Genomic DNA, 22,427 nt, shown 5'->3' with positions numbered 1-22,427 from the left:
TAGACTGATGAAGTACTACTGAACCCTCCTGACTTAAAACCAATCACTAATTTTGTATATAAAATAGCCCAGGCATTAGCCTGAAGATTTTTTTGAGGTGGACCCCTAAAAAAGTTTCCAATGAAAATGAAAGCTCCTTTCATTAATTCTCATATACATTCGATACTCCAATTTAATGGTCATCTTCCGGGTCCTGTAGGACTCATGAGGAGAGCCGGACAGATCTAGTGATTGCAGGTGGAAAACCACTGCATCAGAATGCAATGCATACTGAGTAATGTCGTGTCTGAACACCTATGCTGCTTCCACAGAGCAGAAATACAGAGATGCCAACTGAGACCCATTTCTGCATGTGATGTTTCCACTGTACAGTTCTTCGCATTGCTTTCCTGCTCCGGAGATACAAATGGCTACTCAAACAACAGCACAGAGCCTGCACACGAAGACTTTTCCAGAAGATCACTAGATGGAGCCCAATTCTAAGTAAAAAAACATGTAAAGATAGCTTCTCGGTGTCTGCACCGGGCTGCAGCACTCCTGCCTTACAGCACGCTACAGCTATGATCTCAGTGTCCCCTCCAAGGCTGCAGATGAAATGCCTTCTGAAGGTGCAGGTTAACTACAGTTTGCAGCAGACAGCAGCCACTTCCTACTCTCTAGTCCAGCTCTGTTCAAATCCATCATGCTGCTGCACCACCAACATAATAAGAGGTTTTAAATAATGCCGAATTTAGATCTGAAGGAACGCATGCATGCAAGCATCCCCCTGCAACCCTGTGCCAGAACTGCAAAGGTAAGCCTTTGAATATCTTTGACTTGTGCTTGCTGTGCACAGAAAAGGTGAGGATTTAAATTCCTCTCTCCCCTGCTATCCTCCCCTCGCCTCTCCTGTGAATTTACACGTATTCAGATGAAGTCCATCTTAGGATCAGAAGCAAACTGGTCAAGGGGTGCGTGCATGATGACATTCCCATCCCTCTGGATACTTAGATGGCCCTCAGCACCTCTCTCTTTGAATAGCTCAGTCTTATTAGTAGCACTCATTACTGCACTGTCCCTGATGTAGTAAAGACAACGCATGGAAGCGTGCAGAAGGCTAACGGGCTGCTAAATGAAACAGCAGGGCGTTAAAGGCCGAGTCAGGAGCTGACCACAGGCTTCATGCTCTCAGGCTCATGTCCTGCCCCTGAGAACATCCTTCCAACCTTGGCATCACCTTCCCCTCCCCTCCCCTCATAGGCCCATCCACTTTGGTTCTGAACAGCACAATGATTACTAATATTTTAAAATATTCGATCATCTACTTCAATGGAGGTGACAGCCCACTCTCACATTCTCTCTTATCTCTGATACATGAAGAGTGGCAACTCGTGGCAGGAAAAGAATGATCAAGCTTTTGTTATAAAGTGTTTAAAAATAAAGGGTTCAATAACCCTAAAAGTAACTCAAGTATTTCCTCCTGGGTCCCCCAGCGTTAACTTGACAATGATCTATAAATGCAGGACAAAATGGTGGTGGTGCAACCCTTTCCAGGAGACTTAGCTGAGCCAAAATCCACATTCACAGGGGATTCCCAGATGACCAAGACATAGGGCCACCCTATGCAGTGTGACCACCGTATTTTCACTGCCCAGACTACGAGACACGACAGCACACCGGCTTCCCACGGACTGCGTGACCCATTCCCTGCTAGCACGGGCAGGCGACACCCCAGGCGAGGCGGCGGGAGGCAGCAGGAGGGCAGGGGCAGCTGAGGGGGCAGCTGCAACCCCGAGCTGCCGCTGCCTCGGCCCTCTCCCATCCCAGGGAAACGCCTGGGCTCCCGGGGCCTCCAGCCCACGGCCTGGGCCTTCCTCAGCGCCCGAAGTGCCCAAGTGCTCCTGCGACCCAGCCAGCCACCGCCGGCTGGGAGAGAATGCTGGGACACGAGAAGGGCGTTAAAACTACACTTTTAAAATTACAAATAAAAATAATAACTGCAAATACATAAAAATAACCGGAAACGCTAAAAAATAAATACGACTAAATAAATGAATGCTTAAAAATAAATACGACTAAATAAATGAATGCTACGAATGACTCGCAGGGCGACGCGCGGAGTTCAGCGTGAGCCCAGGCAGGCGCCGGTGGGAGATCCCCGCCCCGCGGGCCGGGCGCTGGGGCCGGGCGCTGCCGCTGGGGCTGGGGCTGGGGCCGGGGGCTGGGGCTGGGGCCGGGGGCTGGGGCCGGGCGCTGCCGCTGGGCCGGGGGCTGCCGCTGGGGCCGGGGGCTGCCGCTGGGGCCGGGGGCTGGGGCCGGGGCCGGTCCCTCGGCGGCGGGCGGCACGGCGCATGCGGCGGGCGGGGGCGGGCGGCGGCGGCGGCGGCGCCCATTGGCAGCGCCGGGCGCGGCGGCCCCGCGTTCCTGGAAAGTTCTTGGAAATGGATCAAAGGCGTTTCCGCGAACACGCGCGGCGGCGGCGGCTCGGCACGGCCGGCAGCGCCCCGCAGCCCGCCCTGCCCTGCCCGCCCTCCCCTCCCGGGAGGGCTCCGCTCCCTCCCCTCCCCTCCCCTCCCCCGGCGAGCCGTGCTGACATCAACGCGGCCGTTATGGACACATCTATTTATACCGTCTCTCTCTCGCTCTCCCTTTCCCGCCCCCCCGCGTGGCTGATATCGGAAGAGTGATGTGAATACAATACGATTCCAGGAATCCCTCACTTCCTGGAACAGATTAAAAGGGGCAAACAAAAGATTACTTAGTAGGGCTTTTTTTTTCCCCGGAGCTTCATTACTTCTGGAGTCAGTGAAAAAGCAGGTTGCTGCTCCGCCGGCTCTCTTCCCCCAAGCGTTCGGGGAGATACTATTTATTGATATCTATTTATTATTATTTCAGAGTGCTCTGAATATTTTTTCTAAAAGATTGCTCTGAAGGAAGATTATTTACTCTTTAAATATATGTAATTTCCCTTTTCTCTGGTTATTTTTAAAACTTTTTTTGTCGTCGTCTTCTGAAAAGCAGAACAAGAATACGTTATTTTTCTAAAGCACTGAGAGTACACGCATTTTCCTGGCCAAAGTTGCTAAACAATCTGCAAAGTCTTTCTCGGACAGCCTGATTCGCCTCCTGCTCGGCTTTCTCTGTGTCTGAAACACAACCTACTGCGGAAGGGGTTTGCTGGGACTCTCCAGCCTTCTCTTGCCGTGAACCCCTGACCAGAGGCTGGAACTAGCTTGCTCCTTCTGGGAAGCGAAGAAAAAGGAGACGGGAAGAAAAAAAGAGAAGAGGAGAAAGCATTTCCCACCTTCTTGAAGGCTTCATGCTTTTCCCTTGGTCCAGGAGTGACATGATCCTCTGTGTTCAGGGGTAAGATACTTTGCGACCACCTTTTAAAAGCTGTGGTTTGATAATTGTAATTAGTAAGATTCTCTGGGACAGTTTTTCAGCTCGTGTGAGTTGCCATGTGTGATTGTAATGGAATGGGAATGACTTAGGCTGGGCGAGTGCTAAGTTGTGTGTGTGTGTCCTGTCTCTCTGCTTTTTAAATTCCATGGCCAAAATCACAGGACCATAGAGGATTCCTGATTTCCATGTTTTCTATTGGTGAAAAACTACATGGTATTCAAAGTCTTTGGGGGAGTAAAAATTAGTAAAAACTTGGAGCATGTTGTTCAGTGTGTGTGCGGCACCAGTGGGGACACAAACTCGAGACTGTAGGTGTTCTCTAATGTCCCGGTGGAAACAAACTGCTTACAAGGAAAAGCTTCCCTGGACTTCAGACGTTTTGTCCATTTCTAAGTAAATATTTACGCTAAACACATAATTTCCTCTTTCTGTTGCTTCTATGGGTAAGATGAAATGTATGTACATACATACAGACTTACCCATACACAGCATTCTGTAGAATGAAGGCCATAGGGGGCACATATATAGTTACACCAACTTTGTTCAGTATAACAGGTAACATCCAAGTCCCTCCTCTGGTACTGGTGTCTGGTCCCGGTGTGTTGGCACTTCAGTGTCCGTATGATCAGCTCAGGTCATCAACATGCTTAAATACCTGGTCTGCAGGAATCAGCCAGCATTTTTACACATGCTGCATATTTGGAAAGTGTCGGCGTTTGTTTCAGCCCGAGCCATAATGTCAGTATTACCCATCCCTCCCACCCTCAGCGGATTTTCCTCAGAGGCAATGCGTTTGCCTTGTCTGCTTTAAAAGACTAAAGCACGGGGATTTTTCTGCCATTTTCCCCCAAAATCTGTTCCACAGACAAGCAGAGCTCATGCTTACCAATACTTTCCTACTACTCAAGTGGGTTTGTTTTCACTCTCGTTTTCAGTCTACTGCTGCAAAGGGAACTAATTTTTTAACTTAGGCTTTGTGAAACCCGTATCTGAAGCTTTTCTCCAGGGTTAACATACCAGAGCTACTGCTTCCCTTCACCCACTAAGAACTTGTTATGTAGCCAGATGTGTAGATGGTTGTCTCTTAATATCTTTTTTTATGACCATTTATTGCTCAGTTTTCATTATCCTCCAGGATTTCATATATCCTGGACTCCATACTCTACCTCCTCTTCAGACCAAGCTCCCACGGGAGTCTTGGGACGTGGCTGATGGAAGGGAGAGCAGCTCGACACACTTTTTCTTGTGCTATTTGTGCTGTGTTACAAAGTTTAGCTTATCAGCAAAGTAACTGCAAAGCTGACACTAAATGATGTCAGACGTATCTGATTCTCTTGAACTTTCTTGGCTTTCCAAGGCTTTTTGAAATGCTAATTGCCAAAGCACAAGGAAGTTAATTTGTTGTTTCTCTCCAGACTCCACACAGTCTACCAGCTAGACATGCCAAATTTTATATATTTGTTTTCTTCCTCATCGCAGCTGTTGTACTAACACTTTACTCTGTTCAGTCCTGATCCTCCACATCTCTCCTCTACTTTCTTTCTTACAAAACCTAATTATTTTCAAATACTTACTTTGCCCCTCATTAAAGGGCTGACTTTTTCATGTCCGCATACCTCTTTCAACATGTCCTTATCCCAGCAAACTCTTCTTATCCCTCTTGCAAATGTACTTGCATTAAAAGTTGTAGTCTGCCATTACTCACTGATCCCTCTGCTCTCCCCTTCCTATGCTTGGAGCTGCTCTGGTCACAGCAGCAGCTCTTTTTTCTTCAACCTACGTACGAAGTTGTTTAGGACACCAGCACCTCCCGGTCTATGAGAATTTCTAATCCCACCATGCTCCTTTGAGACTACACCTGCGCTAGGATTTTTTGTAGGGGAAAGAGGGGCATAAGGCAGGTACACAGAAGGAAAACAGAAAAGAGTATAAGCATGGCCCTTCTCTGGCTGCAGTGGAAGAATCTCCGCAGTGACTGCCTGGGGTTTGGGCTCCTTCAGCTTCAGGTGGCAGAAAGTGTAAGGCAGCAGAGAGCGAGTACAGTGGGAAACCTCATCTCAACCACATGGGCTCTTGCTTCAGAGAGACCCACAGTGGCTTTATAAAAGAAACCTACTGACAAATTCACATCGTTGATGTGTCTTTTGGAGGACCGAACTGTGAACTGGTACAGCCCTTGAAATTAACAACTTTCTGCAGTGAAACAGGAGTACGTTTCCCCAGGTAGCTTTGCTCTCTCTCCCCTTCTTCCCAGTCTCTTAGCCAATTCTTAATTTCCTCTCCAAAGTAGCTATATAAAAAGAAAAAAAAGTAGTTCCATGCTAGGAATGAGAAAAGTTTTCTTCCTGTTCAAATCCTTTCTCAAAGGGAAGGCCAGAAAATTTTTCCAGGAGAAAATAAGTTCAGAGAGATTTGGAATTTGGACTGTGGTATTCAAGTTCTGGGGAGTGAGTGGGCAGTGAGTGGTGCGGGACTGATTTCACTCAACATTGTTCACAGTCTTTTTCAGCTCAGTGAGCAGTCGGTATAAGAATGCACCGGAGAGAGAATGCTCTGCCAACAGTCCTGTGTAACAGCCTCTTCGCACAGCGTGAACTATTATATTAGGTTCGGTACAGTGAAGAATCTGGTTTATAGTCCTCCTTGCTCAAAAAGGGGGGAAACGGAGAATCAGGAATCTCCTTTCCCCAGGAAGGCAGGTAGCTAGACATTTGTGAAGACCATGACATTAAGAGGGAGACATCCAAAGATCTTTAAAAATGCAGCCCTCAACACCTACAAATGTAGCTCAGGTGGGACTTAAAAGAGAACTCAGAGTTTTCCCATAGGCGATCTCCAGGTATAAAAGTATATTCAGATCCACTGTTCTGTGAAAGCCACTGAAAACGCAGTCCCTGTGATCAATGGTGCCTGGTGAAGATAAAGGGCCAGCAATCAGTTATTAGGTTTGGCTTCCTACCCATGAATAGAAATTAAGAAATGAGGATCAAATGCCATGAATGCCAAGTAGATATCCTGCTTCTGAAATGTGATTTGACATGTGGAAAAAGGAAGAATGTTCTTTTCTAAATACCAACGGAATAGGAGAAGCATAGGTAGGAGCACCCATGGCCCATGAGAGCTCCAGGCTTTGTGAAACTGCACTTAGATGCTGAATGGCTCCACTAACACTATCTTTAGGCCACAGAGGGATTAACGTTCATAGCAGCCCAGTCATGGCAGAACCTCCTACCGCTGTAATCCTGCAGGGATTACAGTTGCACTGAGATCTCTGTCGTGCCGTTGAACGCTAGGGTTTGTGTAGTGCAGAGGCTTGGCTAGAACAAGAATTCCCATTATTCTACTACAAGATCAGCTCACCCTGAGTTCTAGCAGACACATTTAGGATCAGGTCAACCTTGAGCAGAAAGCGGGTAGGGGAAAACCCAAGCTATTCCCCATTCTGCTTCTAATTATATTACAGTAAATGACTAACAAACCCACTGGCAGAAGAAGAAATGCTCCAACGTTGTAATGATGTAAGTGAAGCTGTAATGCTGCTATGAACCTTATTGCCTCTGAAACTACATGTTAAAAGGCAGCATCTAAAACTATCAGGTTTCAAATCAACCTGAATTGCAAGATAGACCACCTTTTACAAGGCGAAAGAGGCCAACTCTCTCTCCCTGTTTCTATGGGCTTATCTTTAGCTGTCTAAGTTTTCCCCCCTTGCCTCTCTCTGTTTGAAACATAATCATATTGAGGATCTGTTTACAAAACATAACATGTTGTAGTACAATGTAGCATGCACTGAACATACACGGCAACCTATTTCAAGGCAAGGAAAAATAGCAGAGTATGCCCTTCATTTCAGACCTCATCCTTTGCTGGCGGAGGAGAAGATCAGGAGACTGTCACTCAGGGGCATTGCGGTGGATTTGTCAGAGCCGATCATGCAGCCTCTCCCAGTTATGGCCTTCCAGGAGGAGTCTGCGCCTGCCTTTGCAGCACCAGTTCCAGACAGCAAGCCACCTCAGACACGAGACCCCGAAGAAGACCTTCTCTGCATTGCAAAAACCTTCTCCTATCTGCGAGAATCTGGTAAGGCTCAACTCACAAAGTCAAGGGGTCAGAAGGCTGCAGGGAGCCAACTCTGCAATCTGAGCTCCAGGAAGGATCTCCTGGTCCCACTTCAGATAGGAACCTGGTCCTGTCACAGCCATGGCTGCCTCTTGTGGATGCAGCAAGTGTATTTTCAGTCTCTACAAACTTTTATCGTGAGTTACTAGTGTAAGCAAAAGCTTTGTCTTTTATAACTGAATCAGGAGAAAGAACTGCAAAAAGGCCCCTCTTTCTCTGTGAACTACAGTAGCTGCAAAAGCAGTCATCCCCATCCCAAGCCCCAGCACAGCAATGACAAGCATAGGTAGGAAACCTGGGTACGTCCCAAGCCCTGAACTCAGTAGGCTTCGAGGCTTCTCTAAATACACTGCCAGTCCTTTAATATGTTCTTTCCCTAACAAGTTCCTTCTGGGATCCTTTTCCAGGTTGGTACTGGGGATCTATCACTGCCAGCGAGGCCAAGCAGCATCTCCAAAAGATGCCTGAGGGCACCTTCCTGGTACGGGACAGCACCCACCCCAGCTACCTGTTCACACTCTCTGTCAAGACAAATCGAGGTCCCACCAACGTGCGCATCGAATACACTGACAGCAAGTTCCGGCTAGACTCAAACTACTTGTCCAAACCTCGCATCCTGGCCTTCCCAGATGTGGTCAGTCTTATCCAGCATTATGTCATGTCCTGCACAATGGAAAGCAAGAATGAGGCTCCTTACCCGCCTCCGTCTCCTCTACCTCCCATGCAAAAAGAGATGGCAGCAGCTGCAGTACACTTGAAACTCATCCGGCCGCTCAGCCGCAAAGACAACATCCCCAGCCTACAGCACCTGTGCCGGCTACAGATTAACAAGTCTACAGCTGACGTGGACCAGCTCCCTCTACCTAGGCGGATGGGGGACTATTTGAAGCAATACCCTTTCCAACTCTGAAGCATGGCCATTATATCTCAGGCATGACAGACAGGGACAGAAATAAGAGAACTTTGTGTCTTTGTCCCGCTAAAGCGCGACATCAGGTGGGCACAGTAAAGACCTGATTATCAGCAGAGACTGCATCCATCTTTCCTCTCCCTTTCTCTCTAAATCCATTCCAGCACCAGGGGGGAGTTGGTTGTTTCAGTGAACAACGGGACACAATCTGAGCTCTGAACCTCAGGCTGCGCCGATAGTGGCTGTGAGAAAGTGCTATAGGCATGTGCACACTACTTGAATTTCAGAGTTGCTGTGACACCGGACATGTTAACATTGTTATTTTTGCTATTTATTTCCATGGCAGTTTCTCTCCTCATGGTATTTTAAAAGCACCTTTTACTTTATTGTTTTTTTGTTTCTTTTTCTTTTGTGGAATTAGAGATAGAATAAAGGCTCCCAGCCAACTGGCAGCCAAAAATCTGTGGGAATTTGGATTTGGATTCACATCCAATTAGTACCTGTTTGAGCCTGTCCCTGTAACAGGTCACAGGAGTCCACATCCAAGCTCCCCCAGACTTCTGGGGTATGTGGGACTCAGATGACTGTATCTAGACCCACCTCTACAGAGGTAAAGAATATTTTTTTTTCTTCCTTAGCTACAGAGGGCTGGGTATCGTAACCTCAAAGCACATGCGTAGCAGCTTGTGCATCTCCCAGAGATGCATGCTGCATCACAGGTTTTGGACGGGAGACTTCATTGAGGAAGCCCTTCTTCCTTGAGAGCTTTAAGCAGAGATTCTGGATATTGAGCTTGGGCCAGGGGGCACTCATCCCATTTTTTTTCATCTTCCCCATCTCCAAAGGCAGTTTGTGACAAATTATTTAGAAACAAGTAATCGGAAACTCAACTTTCTTATTTGCAGGCAGAGGGATTTGGTTTCAGAGCACTCTGCATCTGGCTCGCATTTTGGAAGTGCTGTTCCCTGACAGTGCCCTTGCCTTGAGGGACATGGGGCAAGAACGAGGTCTCCTTGACCAGGGGTTCAGAGACAGCTCTGCTGAGCTGCACCAAAGACACACACAGCTTCAGGATATTTACTTATTTATTTCTGGGGGGTAACAAGTTAGAAGCACCTCAGCAGAAAGAGCTGCCCTTCCTCTCGGCCAACACAATGCCAAGCTGCCAGTTGCTCTGCTTCTGCCAGAGTTATTCACAAGCCACGTGGCTTCAATCAGAGCTAGGCTCTAGCACACACTGGAAACCACAGTTCAACTTTTCTGTTTGCCACGGTCCAGACCTCTCCTCTCCCTTTCTCTAACTTGCACATTTGTTATCCTTAATTAGATTTTTTCCTCTGGGTTTACTTCTCACACCCCTGCAAATGAAGCACAATGGCTCTCCCTTGCTCTTCTGTGGATAGGAGGGACAAACAGCCGATGGGATCTGCCCAAAAACAATTGTAGACAGAGAAGTTGCCCCTTCCTCTTCTTTCACATGATCCCATCGCCTTCCTAGCCTGTAGGAGCCAGTCCATGCCACTGAGTGAGAGTAGAGAAGGGAACAGACAGATCTAGAGAAATTATCTTTTGGCTTCTTTTGCCCCTAAGGCCCCATAACTTGATCAAGCATGAACCCATATTAAGGATTCCTCGTTCATCCCTCCCTGGGACTGTCTCTCTGAGGCTCTGTAAATTAGAAGAGACAAATCCTAGCTATACCTGAGGGTTGAGAGACAAGGTGGAAAAGGATAGGATGGTGACCCAGGAGACAAGCTCAAAAAATGGGTGGAGTTTCTTCTACCCTAACTTAAAGCTGCCCAAAAGGACAAGATGGCCTGATGTGCTTAGTCAGTGTCCTTTTTTTTTCTTCCCCATTTATACAAGTTTGTGCTCTTGCAAGCTTTGTTTTTGATACTTTGATGATTGACAGCGTGCACGTGTGATGTCAGGTTTGCTTTTTATTATATCCTTCCCCCTTGCCCCAAATGGCAGGAACCGTGGGAAGGTACTGATTGAGAATGAAAACTTAGAAGGCAAAAGAAAAAAGAAAACTTTTTTTTTTTTTTTAAAATAATATAAACCATAAACCACTGAAAAGGCTTCCTTTTATCCAAACACCTCTATCTGCCTGAGGACACTGGGAACAAGGAAACTACAGCTCTTCAAGGAGCAGCAGTGATCTCAGGAAGCCCACATGGCTCAGCCACAGGCTTGGTAGCTACAGCATGTGAAAAATCAGTTTGAGAAACGTACAGCGGGAAAGGGCAAGTTGTTCAGCGCTCTGAAACTTGCCTCCTACTTGATCTTTTCTCTGTTGGGGGTAATGAGGAAATCGAGCTTGGCAGGTTTGACCTCATTGCCCCAGGAGAGCCCAGCCAAAATGGCAGAAGCATGTAACAAGAATGAATGCCTGGTTAATCCCCCAGCAGGATGATGCAGAGGCTAAGCTGAAGGCTGTAAGCCCGTATGGGCAGGGACCATCTCTGTTACGTGTTTGTTCCGCATCTAGCACAATAGGGTTCTCTAGGTGCTACTGCAATACAAAGAATAAACAATACAGTTACTCCAAAAAGTCAGTTTCTTCTATCTTGAGACAGTTTGTTAAAAATAATTTGACTTGGATTTTAAATAAACATTTTAAATATATTTTAAAGCCACTTGATGTAGAAGTCTTTGGTAAAATCTGAATGGATTAACTCGTTTCCTATTCACAGAAATTCTCCCCAAGAAGACCAGACAAACTCTTGACCACTTTTTTCAAACAAGACACAAAAACTTTTAACAAAAAGAAAAGCCCTTCAGATACTGGGAGAGTTAACACCAAAATCATCATCAGTGTGGGCCTGGTTTCTACTGCACACAGACGAGCAGCGGCAGACCCCAAGTCCCAAGTTACCAAGAGCTTAAGGAACGTTCTTTAATGATGCAGAAAAACACAGGAATGATTTTTGTATTGTTTCTGTGTGCCATAGAAAACCACTACAACCTAGGGGAAAGGAGATGGAATGTAAGTGGAAGTTTGGCAACTTGTTTCTAGCCGGCTTCAAGTTGGCCCCAAAGAAAAATTCTGTTCACGGTAGTGTTGAAAGATCAGTTCACGAAAGGCAGACCATGCTTCCGATGCGAGACTCACGGCACCAGCTTTTTCCCCATGTTCTGCTGCCACTAGGCCTCAGTCTCCCCATGTTTGCAGTCTGGCCCAGCACCCCTTCATCACCTCACGCGCCAGACAGCGGGCGAGGAAACCACCAGGGAGCTGGATCTGCCCTACGGTGTCAGAGGGAGACAGAGGCCACCCCATCTGTCCTGCCTCTGTGAAAGGCTGGGAATACACTGAGGGAACGCCACTACTGGCACATGACTCCACTGTAGCCGCTTTGCACTCACTTCCCGGGAGAGATGCTCATGCCACAGTCCCCCCATCCTGCCCGAAGCAAGGCACGGCGTGCTCTCAACCACTGGAAACAATAAAACATGCTCAGAAAAAAACAAGCTCAACTAGTTCCTCTCCATCATTCTCTCTTTCTGAATCCACTGTCTTCAAAGTTCAAAATACGGCTTCAAAGTATTACTGAAGCACATGCTGTCCTTGCGATGCCAGTCATGGGGCTGGCATTCACTAGCAAACATCAATGTTTCCACAACCTCCTCAACGTGAGAGACCATGGGTAGATTTCCACTGCACACCAACCAGGAAATGTTGGCAACGGAATAATCTGCTCAAGTTTAAGCTGTTAAACAAATCACGTCCCTCTTGGTTTTATGGGAAATGTGGAACGCGGGCTAGACAGGGTAGAAACAAAATACAATCAAAGTAAGTGGAAAAATGAAAACAAAAGGAAGGAAAATTTGCATCCGTCTTTAAAAGGGAACTTTGAGAACCCTGGAAAATACTGAAAAGAAAGACACAGCATTTCTGACACGTTATTAAGTAATTTCTTAATTTCTTAGCTGGGCTAAACTCTCCCTAGCTACATATATAAAATCCTCCCTTTCCACAGATTGAAGGCAGAAACAATTGGCATGAGTCAAGCCAATACATAACTGCAGTTACACATGGTTTTACTGCATCGGCTGTTATCTTAACGACTCCCACTCCTGCATCTTCAGCACATTTTGTTAAAGCAAACAGCTTCGTGTTCTGAGAACTCCTGTGCCAAACCTCCATGCGGACTGAACTGATTTTTACAATTGAGTTCCACATCTCTGGAAACAGGAGCATTTGTGGAACTGCAGACTGACCTTTATAATCACTGAAGTACAGGTGCAACGCCTCTCCCAGCGACACCTGTATAGTTTGCTGAGCCAATGCACGACAATTTTCTTGGATTCTCTCTTGCTTTGTAGTTTCTGACTACAGATAGAAACATGGATGTGAAGCCCTCACTTGAAAGTCTGAAAAGCAGACTGATAGGATCAGGAATAGAAATCCCAGTCCATGACTGAAACCATGCTACCATGGCTCACTGCCACAGCAGAAATACCCTGCAGTTTGTCAGGCACATATGGTATCATTTTCTGTTTTAAATAATCAGCCTTCTGAAACAGCAACACATGCAAGGAAAAAATAACCCGTTTATGTGCACATGTTCCTATCCTCTCAAACTTACTGAAATCTTATTCCTTTCCCCAGATCCTCACGCAGCATTTCCCCAGATCCCAGAAGTGCACAACTTCCCTTAGCCCAAGCCAGATGAACCAGCAAGAAATGAAGTGAATCAGCAGAGTGTATTTAATTCTCTTATGACAGACATGGTCAGGTGTTTCCAGCTATCAGCCTATTACACAGCATTTCTAGTCCAAATTCCATTGTCAGTCTTACCTGTTACCTACGAAATTAAGAAAATTAAGATCAAAATTAACTGGACACTCTATGTATGGCTCTTCTGCTCTGCCAAATCATGTTCTCATGTTCAAATCTGTCAGAAGCCTATTATCACAGTCCTTTCCTGTTTCTCCCTAATGACTGCTGCAACACTTGCAATCCTCATGGAAATGCACTATTCTTTTCCCCACTCCTGAACTCATCAGCAGTCCAAAGGTCTGGAGCATGGGGTAAAGCGATATCCAGTAAAGATGTGCCAGAGCAACTCTGGATGCCAAGTAACATCTTCCAACTCACTCAGTTCCTAGCAGCATCGTCACGACATCTATGTCTCATTTTCAGTGAACCCCACCTATCATTCACAGGAGAAAATGAAAGAAAAAACCATCAGACTAGGCAGCTGCTTATGAAACAAACCAGCCAAAGGTAAAAATGAAATACTATTCAAAGAGATCTGCCCTGTCCTTGGGCAGAAACGTTCATCCTTTTGCCTTTTTCTGTTCACAGCAACCTAGCACTGAATTTTTAAGAGGGAATACAAGGGAACCCAGTCCTGCCAGTATTGCCTAATGGCATGATAGCAAAAAGAGGGCTATGCAGTTGCTAAGTGCATTGATAACACGTTCAGACTCAGACTAATTTCTTTTGAGACACGTCTATTTTCCACCCACACCCAGTCCTGCCTATTTATTTTTTTATAATCACGGGTGCCAGAGTGTCAGGGAATAGGAACGTGTGGAGGCATGGTTTTATCTGGAGGCTAATGCTGCCTCATGTGAACCCCTTTTCGATCTTCCACTTACGCTTCCCGAGAAACACAACGATCGTGTGGCTTCTGTTACACACTGCACAAACAAGTAAGGCAAGTGGCCTTCGGGAGCAGGCATAATGCTGCAACATCAATCAGACATCTGTCATCACCTCTGCTAAACATCAAAAAACAAATTAAAGAAAAATGACAAAGTGGGCCTCGGAATAAAATTAGAGGTTTTCAGTATTCACATCACGTAGACGGATGAGTGTACACAAACATACTCTTCCAAATTTTAGCAAGAACGTGTTTTTTTTTTTTTACTTGAAAAAAGGTTATATTGTTCAAAGGAAAAGGCTACTGGTAGGCAAAATGTAGACCAGACAGAAGAAAAATCATTCTAACAGCTTCACCGTTTGCCTGGCCAATAAACTTCAAAAGGAAAGTATGAAAAGGATTCCTGTAAGTAAAATGCAATTTGGGTTTTACATAATAACGTAAAAGTCTTAACATAATAATTTAGAGGGCTTTTAGATTGGAAATGGGAGGGAATACAGCAAAGCTTCAGAACTTTAGCTAATATTCATTAAGGATGAGATTCAACAAAAAAGGAAATTTTACTGCAAATCATTGGTGGCTTCATCTTTGCAATTTCTTTTCAATCAGCTGTGGTAGTGGTCACAACTGGTGATACGTTGTTGGGCTAGATGGCCCACAGGTCAGCTCCACATAGAGCTGGTCTTGCGTTCTTGCAAAATCATCATTTGAATAATTTAAATATAGAAAAGACCAGACCCCAGAGAAAACAGCCTGCCCCAGCAGAGGGAAGGATCCAGTCAGAACTGCTCCCAGTCTGACATACCAACCTAGATTTGCAGAAGAGGGTTTCCTTTTGTGAACAGGAACCACTCTCACCCTTTTGCTCCCCCTTCTCAGACCTTACTGGCAAGGGTGTTCTCCTGAACGCCATTACTTCCTAAATGCAGTGTAACTGCACTTTGCTGCAGCTCAGATTTGAGTTGTAAAAATGAATACAATGTCAGTTTTTGTAAAAATAGCTATTTTAAGAGCACTCTATCTAGGCAGGAAAGGCATTTGCTCTACTGTACCCCCATGCAACTACAGTGACACTAAAAACTTGAAATAATACTGGCTACTGCAGCATTAGATTGTCCAAACATATAATCAGAGACTCGGTATTTCTCAAAAACCTATGATCTAAATATGCCAGATGGAAGGACAAAGGAAGAGTTGGTCAACCAAAAATCAGTGGCAGAGCTCAGCCAGGACTCAAGTGCCTCGGACTCCAGCCCGGCAGCCTGCGTAACTGCATCATGTGATTGCCTTGATCTAGAAGATACGCTGAAACTTTTCCAATTGCGGCTGTTGGAGAAGTGCTGCTCTTACTGAAACAGCCCTGCCTGTGAAACCTGTAAAACAAAATGGGCTAAATCCAGGTTCGTTTCTCATTGAGCATGATGGAAATTCACTTACTTCAGGGCTGAATTTGATCCACTTGATATTCCAGGTTTTACAGCCAAGGATTTTATCCCTGGTGTAATTCTGATGTGAATTTGGCTTTAGAGGAAACCGTAACACTAAAGTGCAGCTTACTTAATACAAGAAAAACCTTCCTTCACACACTGCCCCACCAGCATGCACAAACCCTAACCTGGACATTTCTTTATTAAAAGCAAAAGGAAAGCTCATTGTGCATTGTACAGTTAAGTTCTGGCTTCATTTGAATTCACCTACAAATATGCCAGTCAGAACATTTGCAATGCCACTCTGGGATGTAAACATTAGTCCGTGGAAAGCTGAGCAGACAAACCTGTATTGATCTCAGCAAACTCATTTCACATTGGCTAAGACAGAGCTTTCAGTGATGACAACTCCTAAAAACAACAGATCTAGGTTATATTTGTGACAAAGAGACAGCAAGACTCAGTGCTAAGCTACTGGGGCACCCATCCCATCCAACTGTCCCTTGCTGCTTGTTCTTCATAGGCTGACTCAATGCAAACCGGCAGAGAGATTGAATAGCTGATCAGAGAGACTGTATATTCTTTAATGTCAGAACTGTTTCTTCCCCAGAACAGCAATATGGTTTGAAATCTAGTTTACAGAAGGCAGAGCCATGTTTATACTTGTCAGAAGTTACCCAACTTGGCAATGATACTTCCCGTCATGCAAGTGTCATCGCAGTCATTGCCAAACACTGCAGAGGCAGAGTTCAAAACACTACCTCCAAGCCTGTAAATATGTTGAAGAAACATGTTGCACAGCGCACATGCTATGTGTTTGCACATGTCTGAAAGCGTCAAATAGTAGTAAAAGGTGTTGTTACGATTAAAATGTAAATCTGAAAAAGCTTAAAACATGACGTAATATTATTTCCAGGGAACCTTTTGGAAAATCTCTATAAGTCTTTTTGAAAATACCTCCTTCTTTTCTAAGCCTTTGGTTTTGGAATACTCCTTACGTTCTTCTAAGACTCTTTGCAATTCACCCCTATAATTCCCTTCGCTCCAGTCCTGTGCTATGAAAGCCATCTTGGCTGAGAGGCGCTGGGCAACATTTTGGAAAGAACATGTACAAAATAGCATTGCAAGACTGCTGGAATGAGGCGGATCAGCCCCCATATAGGGCCAACATGGGGACTCCATATTACTCTCTTCTTTCCAAGAATATAGGCGATTGAAGGCTTCCCTGTGCATGCAAAACCTTGTCTTGCTGGTCAAATCCTGAGGAGTGAGGAGTGGGGTTAGTGTGACCTGCCAGGCTGCTGACTCAGGGGTATGCACAAACAGCGGTTCCAAGCAAGGGTGTGCAAATGTCGTAATAACCTCAGTGCCTCAGGATACTGAAAACTAGCAGCGGGGAAGAGTTTGGTCATTAAGGTAGTGGGGAAACACTTTGCTGCAGAAGTCGTTGATTCTGTTACCAAGTGAATAGCTGCACTTTCCACTTTCAATGTAGACCACTCAGACAACACAAATCAGACTGGTATGCCACTCCTACAGCTGCCTGTTACTTGATTCAGTCCGTCTCTCTTCATCCACACCATTTTCCGTCTGACATACTCGTGCACCCCCAGGCTACACATAACCTTCTAGCTTATATGGGTTAAGGGAAGACTTTCATCGTGCCTTGCCAATCTGTGTTTCAGGCAGGGAGGAGGCCAGATCTGCACACTCCCCAGTATGCGGGTCCCTCTTGTTCGGATGTGCTGCACAAAGAAGGTACCTGAAGGCTATTATTTTTTAGATCCCTTAGCTCTCTACTGCCTGGCTGTATAACACACCCTGTCTTACCTGAAAAGATGAGCCTTTATTACACAAAACAGTACAAATCAGGCACGCAGCCAAAACCAAAATAACTCACGTTAGTGTCACAGTGTGACGTGGACTTGTGTAGCAAGTGAAAATGCCACATGCTGGCTTCTGTTGTTTCCAAACATAAAAGTGTATTAGCAGATTTTGACAGAAAATATGCACTGAACATCATGTTGGTATTGCTTCTTCATAAAAATTATGGTTTCAAAGGGAGGATCCATCACAACTACTGGAAGGGGAAATACTCCACTCAGTTTTGGATGGGAAGAGAGGTGAGTTCAGAAAGAGACGGTCCACTCTAACACAATCAGATAACCCCTGCCACATGTTATCAATCCAGTCCTACTTGACTAATAAACAATAAAAATAAATATATTTTCTTGCTTATGCTTTTTACCCTGTTTGCAGAAGGCAACAAGCAGAGTTCATATGTTAATTTTGCAGTTTATTTTGTGTTTTTCTTTTGGCCTACTATCACTCTAATAATCACCTCCTTTCTCTCAGCTCTTCTTAGAGGAATTAGCTGATGGAAGAGCAGTAGTCCTGCCAAAGAGCTTCTTAAACGGAGGACAATCCTTTTCCTGCGAGCCAAAAGAAACATTCTCTTCTTACTAAGGGAAATAGGTAACTGTCAAAGAAGCTGTTTCTTAATTATCTCTTCCCACTCCTCCAGCAGCAGCAGCCAGCATCCCTCTTCAGCCTATTACTTAGGTGGAATTAAAACCCCAAAGGCTTACGCCAAATGCTGTGTATCCTATACTGATCCCTATACCTAGCATCATTAATTCTTACTGGAGCAAAAAGGAAAGCTCTCAAAATTCTCTCTGCAGTTATTGACAAAACAAATGACTTAATGAAAAGGGAACATGTTATGGACACTGGTGGATTCTAGGTAGCCAGCTATCTCATGTAATGACCCAACAAATACCGGATGACGTAGCTAGCTGAGGTCAACACCCCTCGTAAGGTTTACCTTGACCAGCTACAGAGATATAAATATTCCCCGTGCCTTGCTGTTCCAGTATGTTTGCTTTCTACGATGGGCACTTCAAAAGACAGTATCTCAGGAAACCAAAGTATAAAGGAATTATTTTTTTTACCCTTGCCCTCCAGCCTTCCTATGGCTGATATAATCAGTGCATCAGCGCTGTTTTGGAGGCAATTGATGATTAAAGCCTACAAAAGGAAACACTTCAAATTATGTCAGGGAACACTGATTTTTCATGTATCTTTTGCCTTGTAGAGATGGCTTTTTGATGCAAAGGGAGTTGAAGTTAAATGAGACTTATATGTTATGCTATCAACCAAAGGAAAAGGGGAAAAGGGTAAAAACCAAACCAGGCCCTTTACTATCTCTGTCATTAAGGCATTCATGCCAGTTGGAACCATTGCCAAAGAAAGAGCCCAGCTCATTCCTGTGGAAGACACCCCCAAAATCATTCATGTGTGTTTGTGTGTGTGTGTTTGTGTGAAGAATGCTAGCGATCAAATATTGTTCACATAGGCTTTCTTCAGCTTCATCTTCCAGACAGTTTCTAAACTTCGGGATCAGTACGTACGCTCAGATGATTCTATTAAAAATCAACATGAAACATGTTCTGAAGTCTTACTCCATGGACACAAACCTCTTAACTTGCCCCCTATCCTGAAAGAATCATGGCTGTGATACTTTCTCACAGCAACAAGGAAAAGGAACACGGATACTAGCAAACCTATGAATAGTTAAAGCAATGGAGTCAGTATAGCAAAATGGCAAAGACATCAGCAATCTGCATAGAAAAGTCTCTGGATAATTTTTTTAAAATTTGATTATTTAAATCTATGAACCCCAGCAACTTTGTTTTTTCTTCTTGTTCTTTTCAGGTTCAGGGAACACAAGGAAAACTGGCAGATACAGCAAGTTTCTTCTTTTGTTCCCCTGAGGCAGAGAGATGTTGGGGCTTTGTGTGTCGCCTCCATGGCGTCCAGTGGGGAGGCATGAACTGAAAGGCTGAGGACACAAGGACTGCATGTACATCTCCTACATGGTACTGGACAGAAGTCCCTGGATGAGCGGAGTTTTCATGTCATTCCTCCTTTCTGTTCCCTGTACTGGTGAGCTGCTTCCACATCACCAGAAAATATCAGCAATACAAAATTATCAGTGGTGGACTGACCTTGAGACAGACAAAGGCAGCAACAAAATTCAGCAGCTGAGGACAAAGGGGGACTATTAAACTTCAAACCCCACAGAGTTACCAAGTAACAATTTAATGTCTATTTTAAAATGACAGCTCTCCCTGCCGAAAGTAGGTCATTTCTTCAACGTCAAATTCAAAACAGACAGACCATAGCTGTGTTCACTTAAACCAGTTATTCTAGCTATCAGGCAGTTCCTGTTGCTATCCTAAGCTAAAAGTAATCTTCTGCATCTTATTCAAAATCCTTTGAACAATCCAAGAACAGAGGATGCATTCAAATCATTCCTTTATCCCCAGGGATGACACGGGACTACATCAACGCTTCACGTTTGGTCAGTAGATTTACACACGGAGACGAAGGCTGCCCCTGGGTGGCCTGGGGAGGTCCCTGGGTGAGGGACGCAGGGGACCAAACTGAGCTCAGGTCCCCCGGTCTTCCTCCTCTGACCTAAAACCTCAGCTCGAATCCTTGCGCAGAGCCCCAGGCCACGCGCCCGGCTGGGAGCGCCGCAACGGGAATGCCCTCTACGAACAATGGGCAAAAAGCCCGTCACCAAAATTAATGCGGCACTACCCAAGCTTGAAGAGTCTCCTGCAGTGCAATTTAAAAACAACCTCAAAAACAATTCTGGAGAAATGATTTCGGCCAGCGCACAAAGGGGTTGGTTCTCTGCGCTACCGCCTCCGCTGAGGTCACACCGATACAAGTAACCTTAACGAAAAGAAAGTCAGGCCCAAAGCTATTCTGTACAAAGGTGACGACTTCTTGCCCTCTGCAATTCTGCCTCAAACCCTAGCGAGAACTATTTGTAAGAGGCCCAGCCTCCCTTCTCCCCAGCACTGCCAGAGAAGAGACAAGTCCATCAGACTGGTAGGACAATAGAGGAAAGCACAAGTGACTTAACTAAATCTTTTCTCTTGTCCCTAGGGCAATCAAGCACATATCCCCATGCAGAGAAAAAAACCACATTTCTGAGCCTGGCTTTATAAGCTCAGGAACTAAAGCTGTCTCCTGGGCTCCTAACCATATAAGGTCTTCCCTTGGTCCTTTCCCTCTCAAATGGAAAACACTCCAACTTGACCTCTCATCCCACAGCTCGCACCCTGTATTTTTATTGCTCTTGCACAAATGCAAGCGCTCTGCTTGCTGGAGTGCTGAAGACAGCCCATCCTTTCCCCGTCGTGGTGGTGGGTAGCTCACTGCTGACTGCCATGAATCACAGTTGCTCTTTGGAAACTCACTCTGATTTAGCAGGAGCAGTGTAACATTAGAGTACCTGAACAGGTCTGACTCCTCACATCAGCTGATAAGCTTTTCGTGGAAAGTTGGATTCTGTTACTAATTACGTCTAGCTACACCCTTCTTATGACAAACACCTATTCCACCCAGCTTGACAGAAGTGACTAAGATGATTTCCTCGGAAAGAAACCAACTACAAAAGAGCATTTCCCTCCTGCTGTCTTCATACATCATACCTGATTACTTTCATTTCCCTGTGCTGTTAAATGTCAAGTACTTTTGTTATGTGTACACTTATTTTTTCGAGTCTCCAAAGCAGACCAAAGGAGCTTGGAAAGATAATTTTTTAATTGTACTCAACCTCCCCTGCTTGGAAAAGTACTTTTTGCCTCTTCCATATGATGCACTAGTATTTTGTGACCTATGCACAATACTGTGAACTTGATTTTCCTCCCATATTGTGGTAAATGTCGTGCCTCTCCCATTTAAGTCACCCAAGCTATGGAAGTGTGTGGGAAAGGGGTGTCACACCCACTACATGCAGCAGTGACTGCAGACAGCCTAAGAAAAGGCTTTGATGTGGGAATGGAGGAGCCAGTGGGGGAAACTCATGTTACTGGGGTGCTCATGCATCCTAGGGTGGGAAATGACAGCAGAGCCATTTCTGACTTCTCAATAGCCAAGAAGCAGAGTTATATTTGCTGCTGGTTGAGCAGGATCCATCCACAGATCAAGTGTAACATCAACAGCAGCATGCCTCTTTCTTCTACTTAAACTTTGAAGAACCTTCCATGCAGGGACGAAAACAATTTAGATCTTAGTGCCAACAGGGCCTGCAGTCTGAGATGATGCTCGCCCTATGGTACAGGTGTGGGAATAAATCCTGAGTGGGTTATTTTTCAGGGCAACAGTCTGTCATGCTCGGAGCCTGGCAGAACCTGCAGGAGGATGGCATAACCCTGCACTGTCAGAGTACCCCAAGTCCCCCACGGTTCTGGTCTCAGTTTCAGACATGAGGTAATTAAATCATTTCAGTGAGTTAGTAAATTACATAAAACTGACCTCTTGGAAGACACTGAGAGTATACAGAGAGCAGCAAGCACACTACAAATCCACGCACTGGCTTAGCACACTCTGACTTCTTGATAAAGACAAGCTCCTGAACTCAAGGCAGTTGAAGCCGTAGGCTTCAAAGGTTTGCTGCCTTCCTGCTGTGCAACACTCATGCAAAGCAGGTGCACGCATTTTCCTACACAGCAGTTTCAGTCTGACAGCACCAAAGCAGGAGCACCTTCCCCTGCTTGCTCATGTCTCAGGCTGCACCCAGAGGACACTGCTGTCTGTACTCAAGGGCAAGCAAGCTGGGGTGGAAAACAACTTCTAGATCTTTCCTTTCCACTGCTGTCTTATTTCCAGATTGTAGCACAGGCAGATTTTTCATTTAATGTCAATTCCCTTAGGCCTCTGCTTACAAGGACTGAGGTGGTATTTTTCCCTTCTTCCCTGAATGCCCTCAAAACACTAGGCAAAAGGCGTTTGGTCCAGGTAAAAGAAGATAAAAGCTTGAGGTGATTCTGTAAATATCAGAACATCTGTGGGATGACAATGATCCAAAAAGGTGAGAACAAGCCTTATCACCAGATCAGCCCAGAAGTACAAGCCAAGGAAAAGACCAAATCACAGCTATGAAATTTGCAATTC

The 22,427-nt window shown here is 45.3% G+C and overlaps 2 protein-coding genes across 9 annotated transcripts in view; one reads left to right on the top strand and one right to left on the bottom strand.

Moving 5' to 3' along the window:
• Positions 1-22,427, bottom strand: part of MAPKAPK3 (MAPK activated protein kinase 3) — a 135,195-nt gene that overhangs the window by 56,754 nt on the left and 56,014 nt on the right. Inside the window, exon 4 of one of the 7 annotated variants that reach the window (XM_087745157.1) lies at positions 3,864-4,044. The exons of 5 other annotated variants lie outside the window; for them this stretch is intronic. The gene's annotated coding sequence lies outside the window, so the exon portion shown is untranslated. Of the gene's footprint in view, positions 1-3,863; positions 5,877-22,427 lie in introns of those variants that run through there. One more of the 7 variants, XM_087745160.1, reaches the window with a different exon arrangement.
• CISH (cytokine inducible SH2 containing protein) lies at positions 2,617-11,041 on the top strand. Of its 2 annotated transcripts, XM_087745173.1 has the most exons (4): positions 2,617-3,345; positions 5,884-6,902; positions 7,238-7,464; positions 7,911-11,041. In XM_087745173.1, the coding sequence occupies exons 2-4, from the start codon at positions 6,898-6,900 to the stop codon at positions 8,411-8,413; spliced, it is 735 nt and encodes a 244-aa protein (XP_087601299.1). In that variant the 5' UTR covers positions 2,617-3,345; positions 5,884-6,897; the 3' UTR covers positions 8,414-11,041. The 2 variants fall into 2 exon arrangements, with proteins under 2 accessions (XP_087601299.1, XP_009458892.1); XM_009460617.2 differs by lacking the exon at positions 5,884-6,902 and having other exon boundaries at positions 2,622-3,345.

The sequence above is a fragment of the Nipponia nippon genome, unplaced genomic scaffold, assembly GCF_047370975.1.
Source record: "Nipponia nippon isolate SJK-2023a ecotype South Korea unplaced genomic scaffold, ASM4737097v1 scaffold_9, whole genome shotgun sequence".
Classification (NCBI taxonomy): domain Eukaryota; kingdom Metazoa; phylum Chordata; class Aves; order Pelecaniformes; family Threskiornithidae; genus Nipponia; species Nipponia nippon.
The sequence above is the reverse complement of the archived record's forward strand: the minus strand, read 5'-3'. Positions and strand labels throughout refer to the sequence as shown.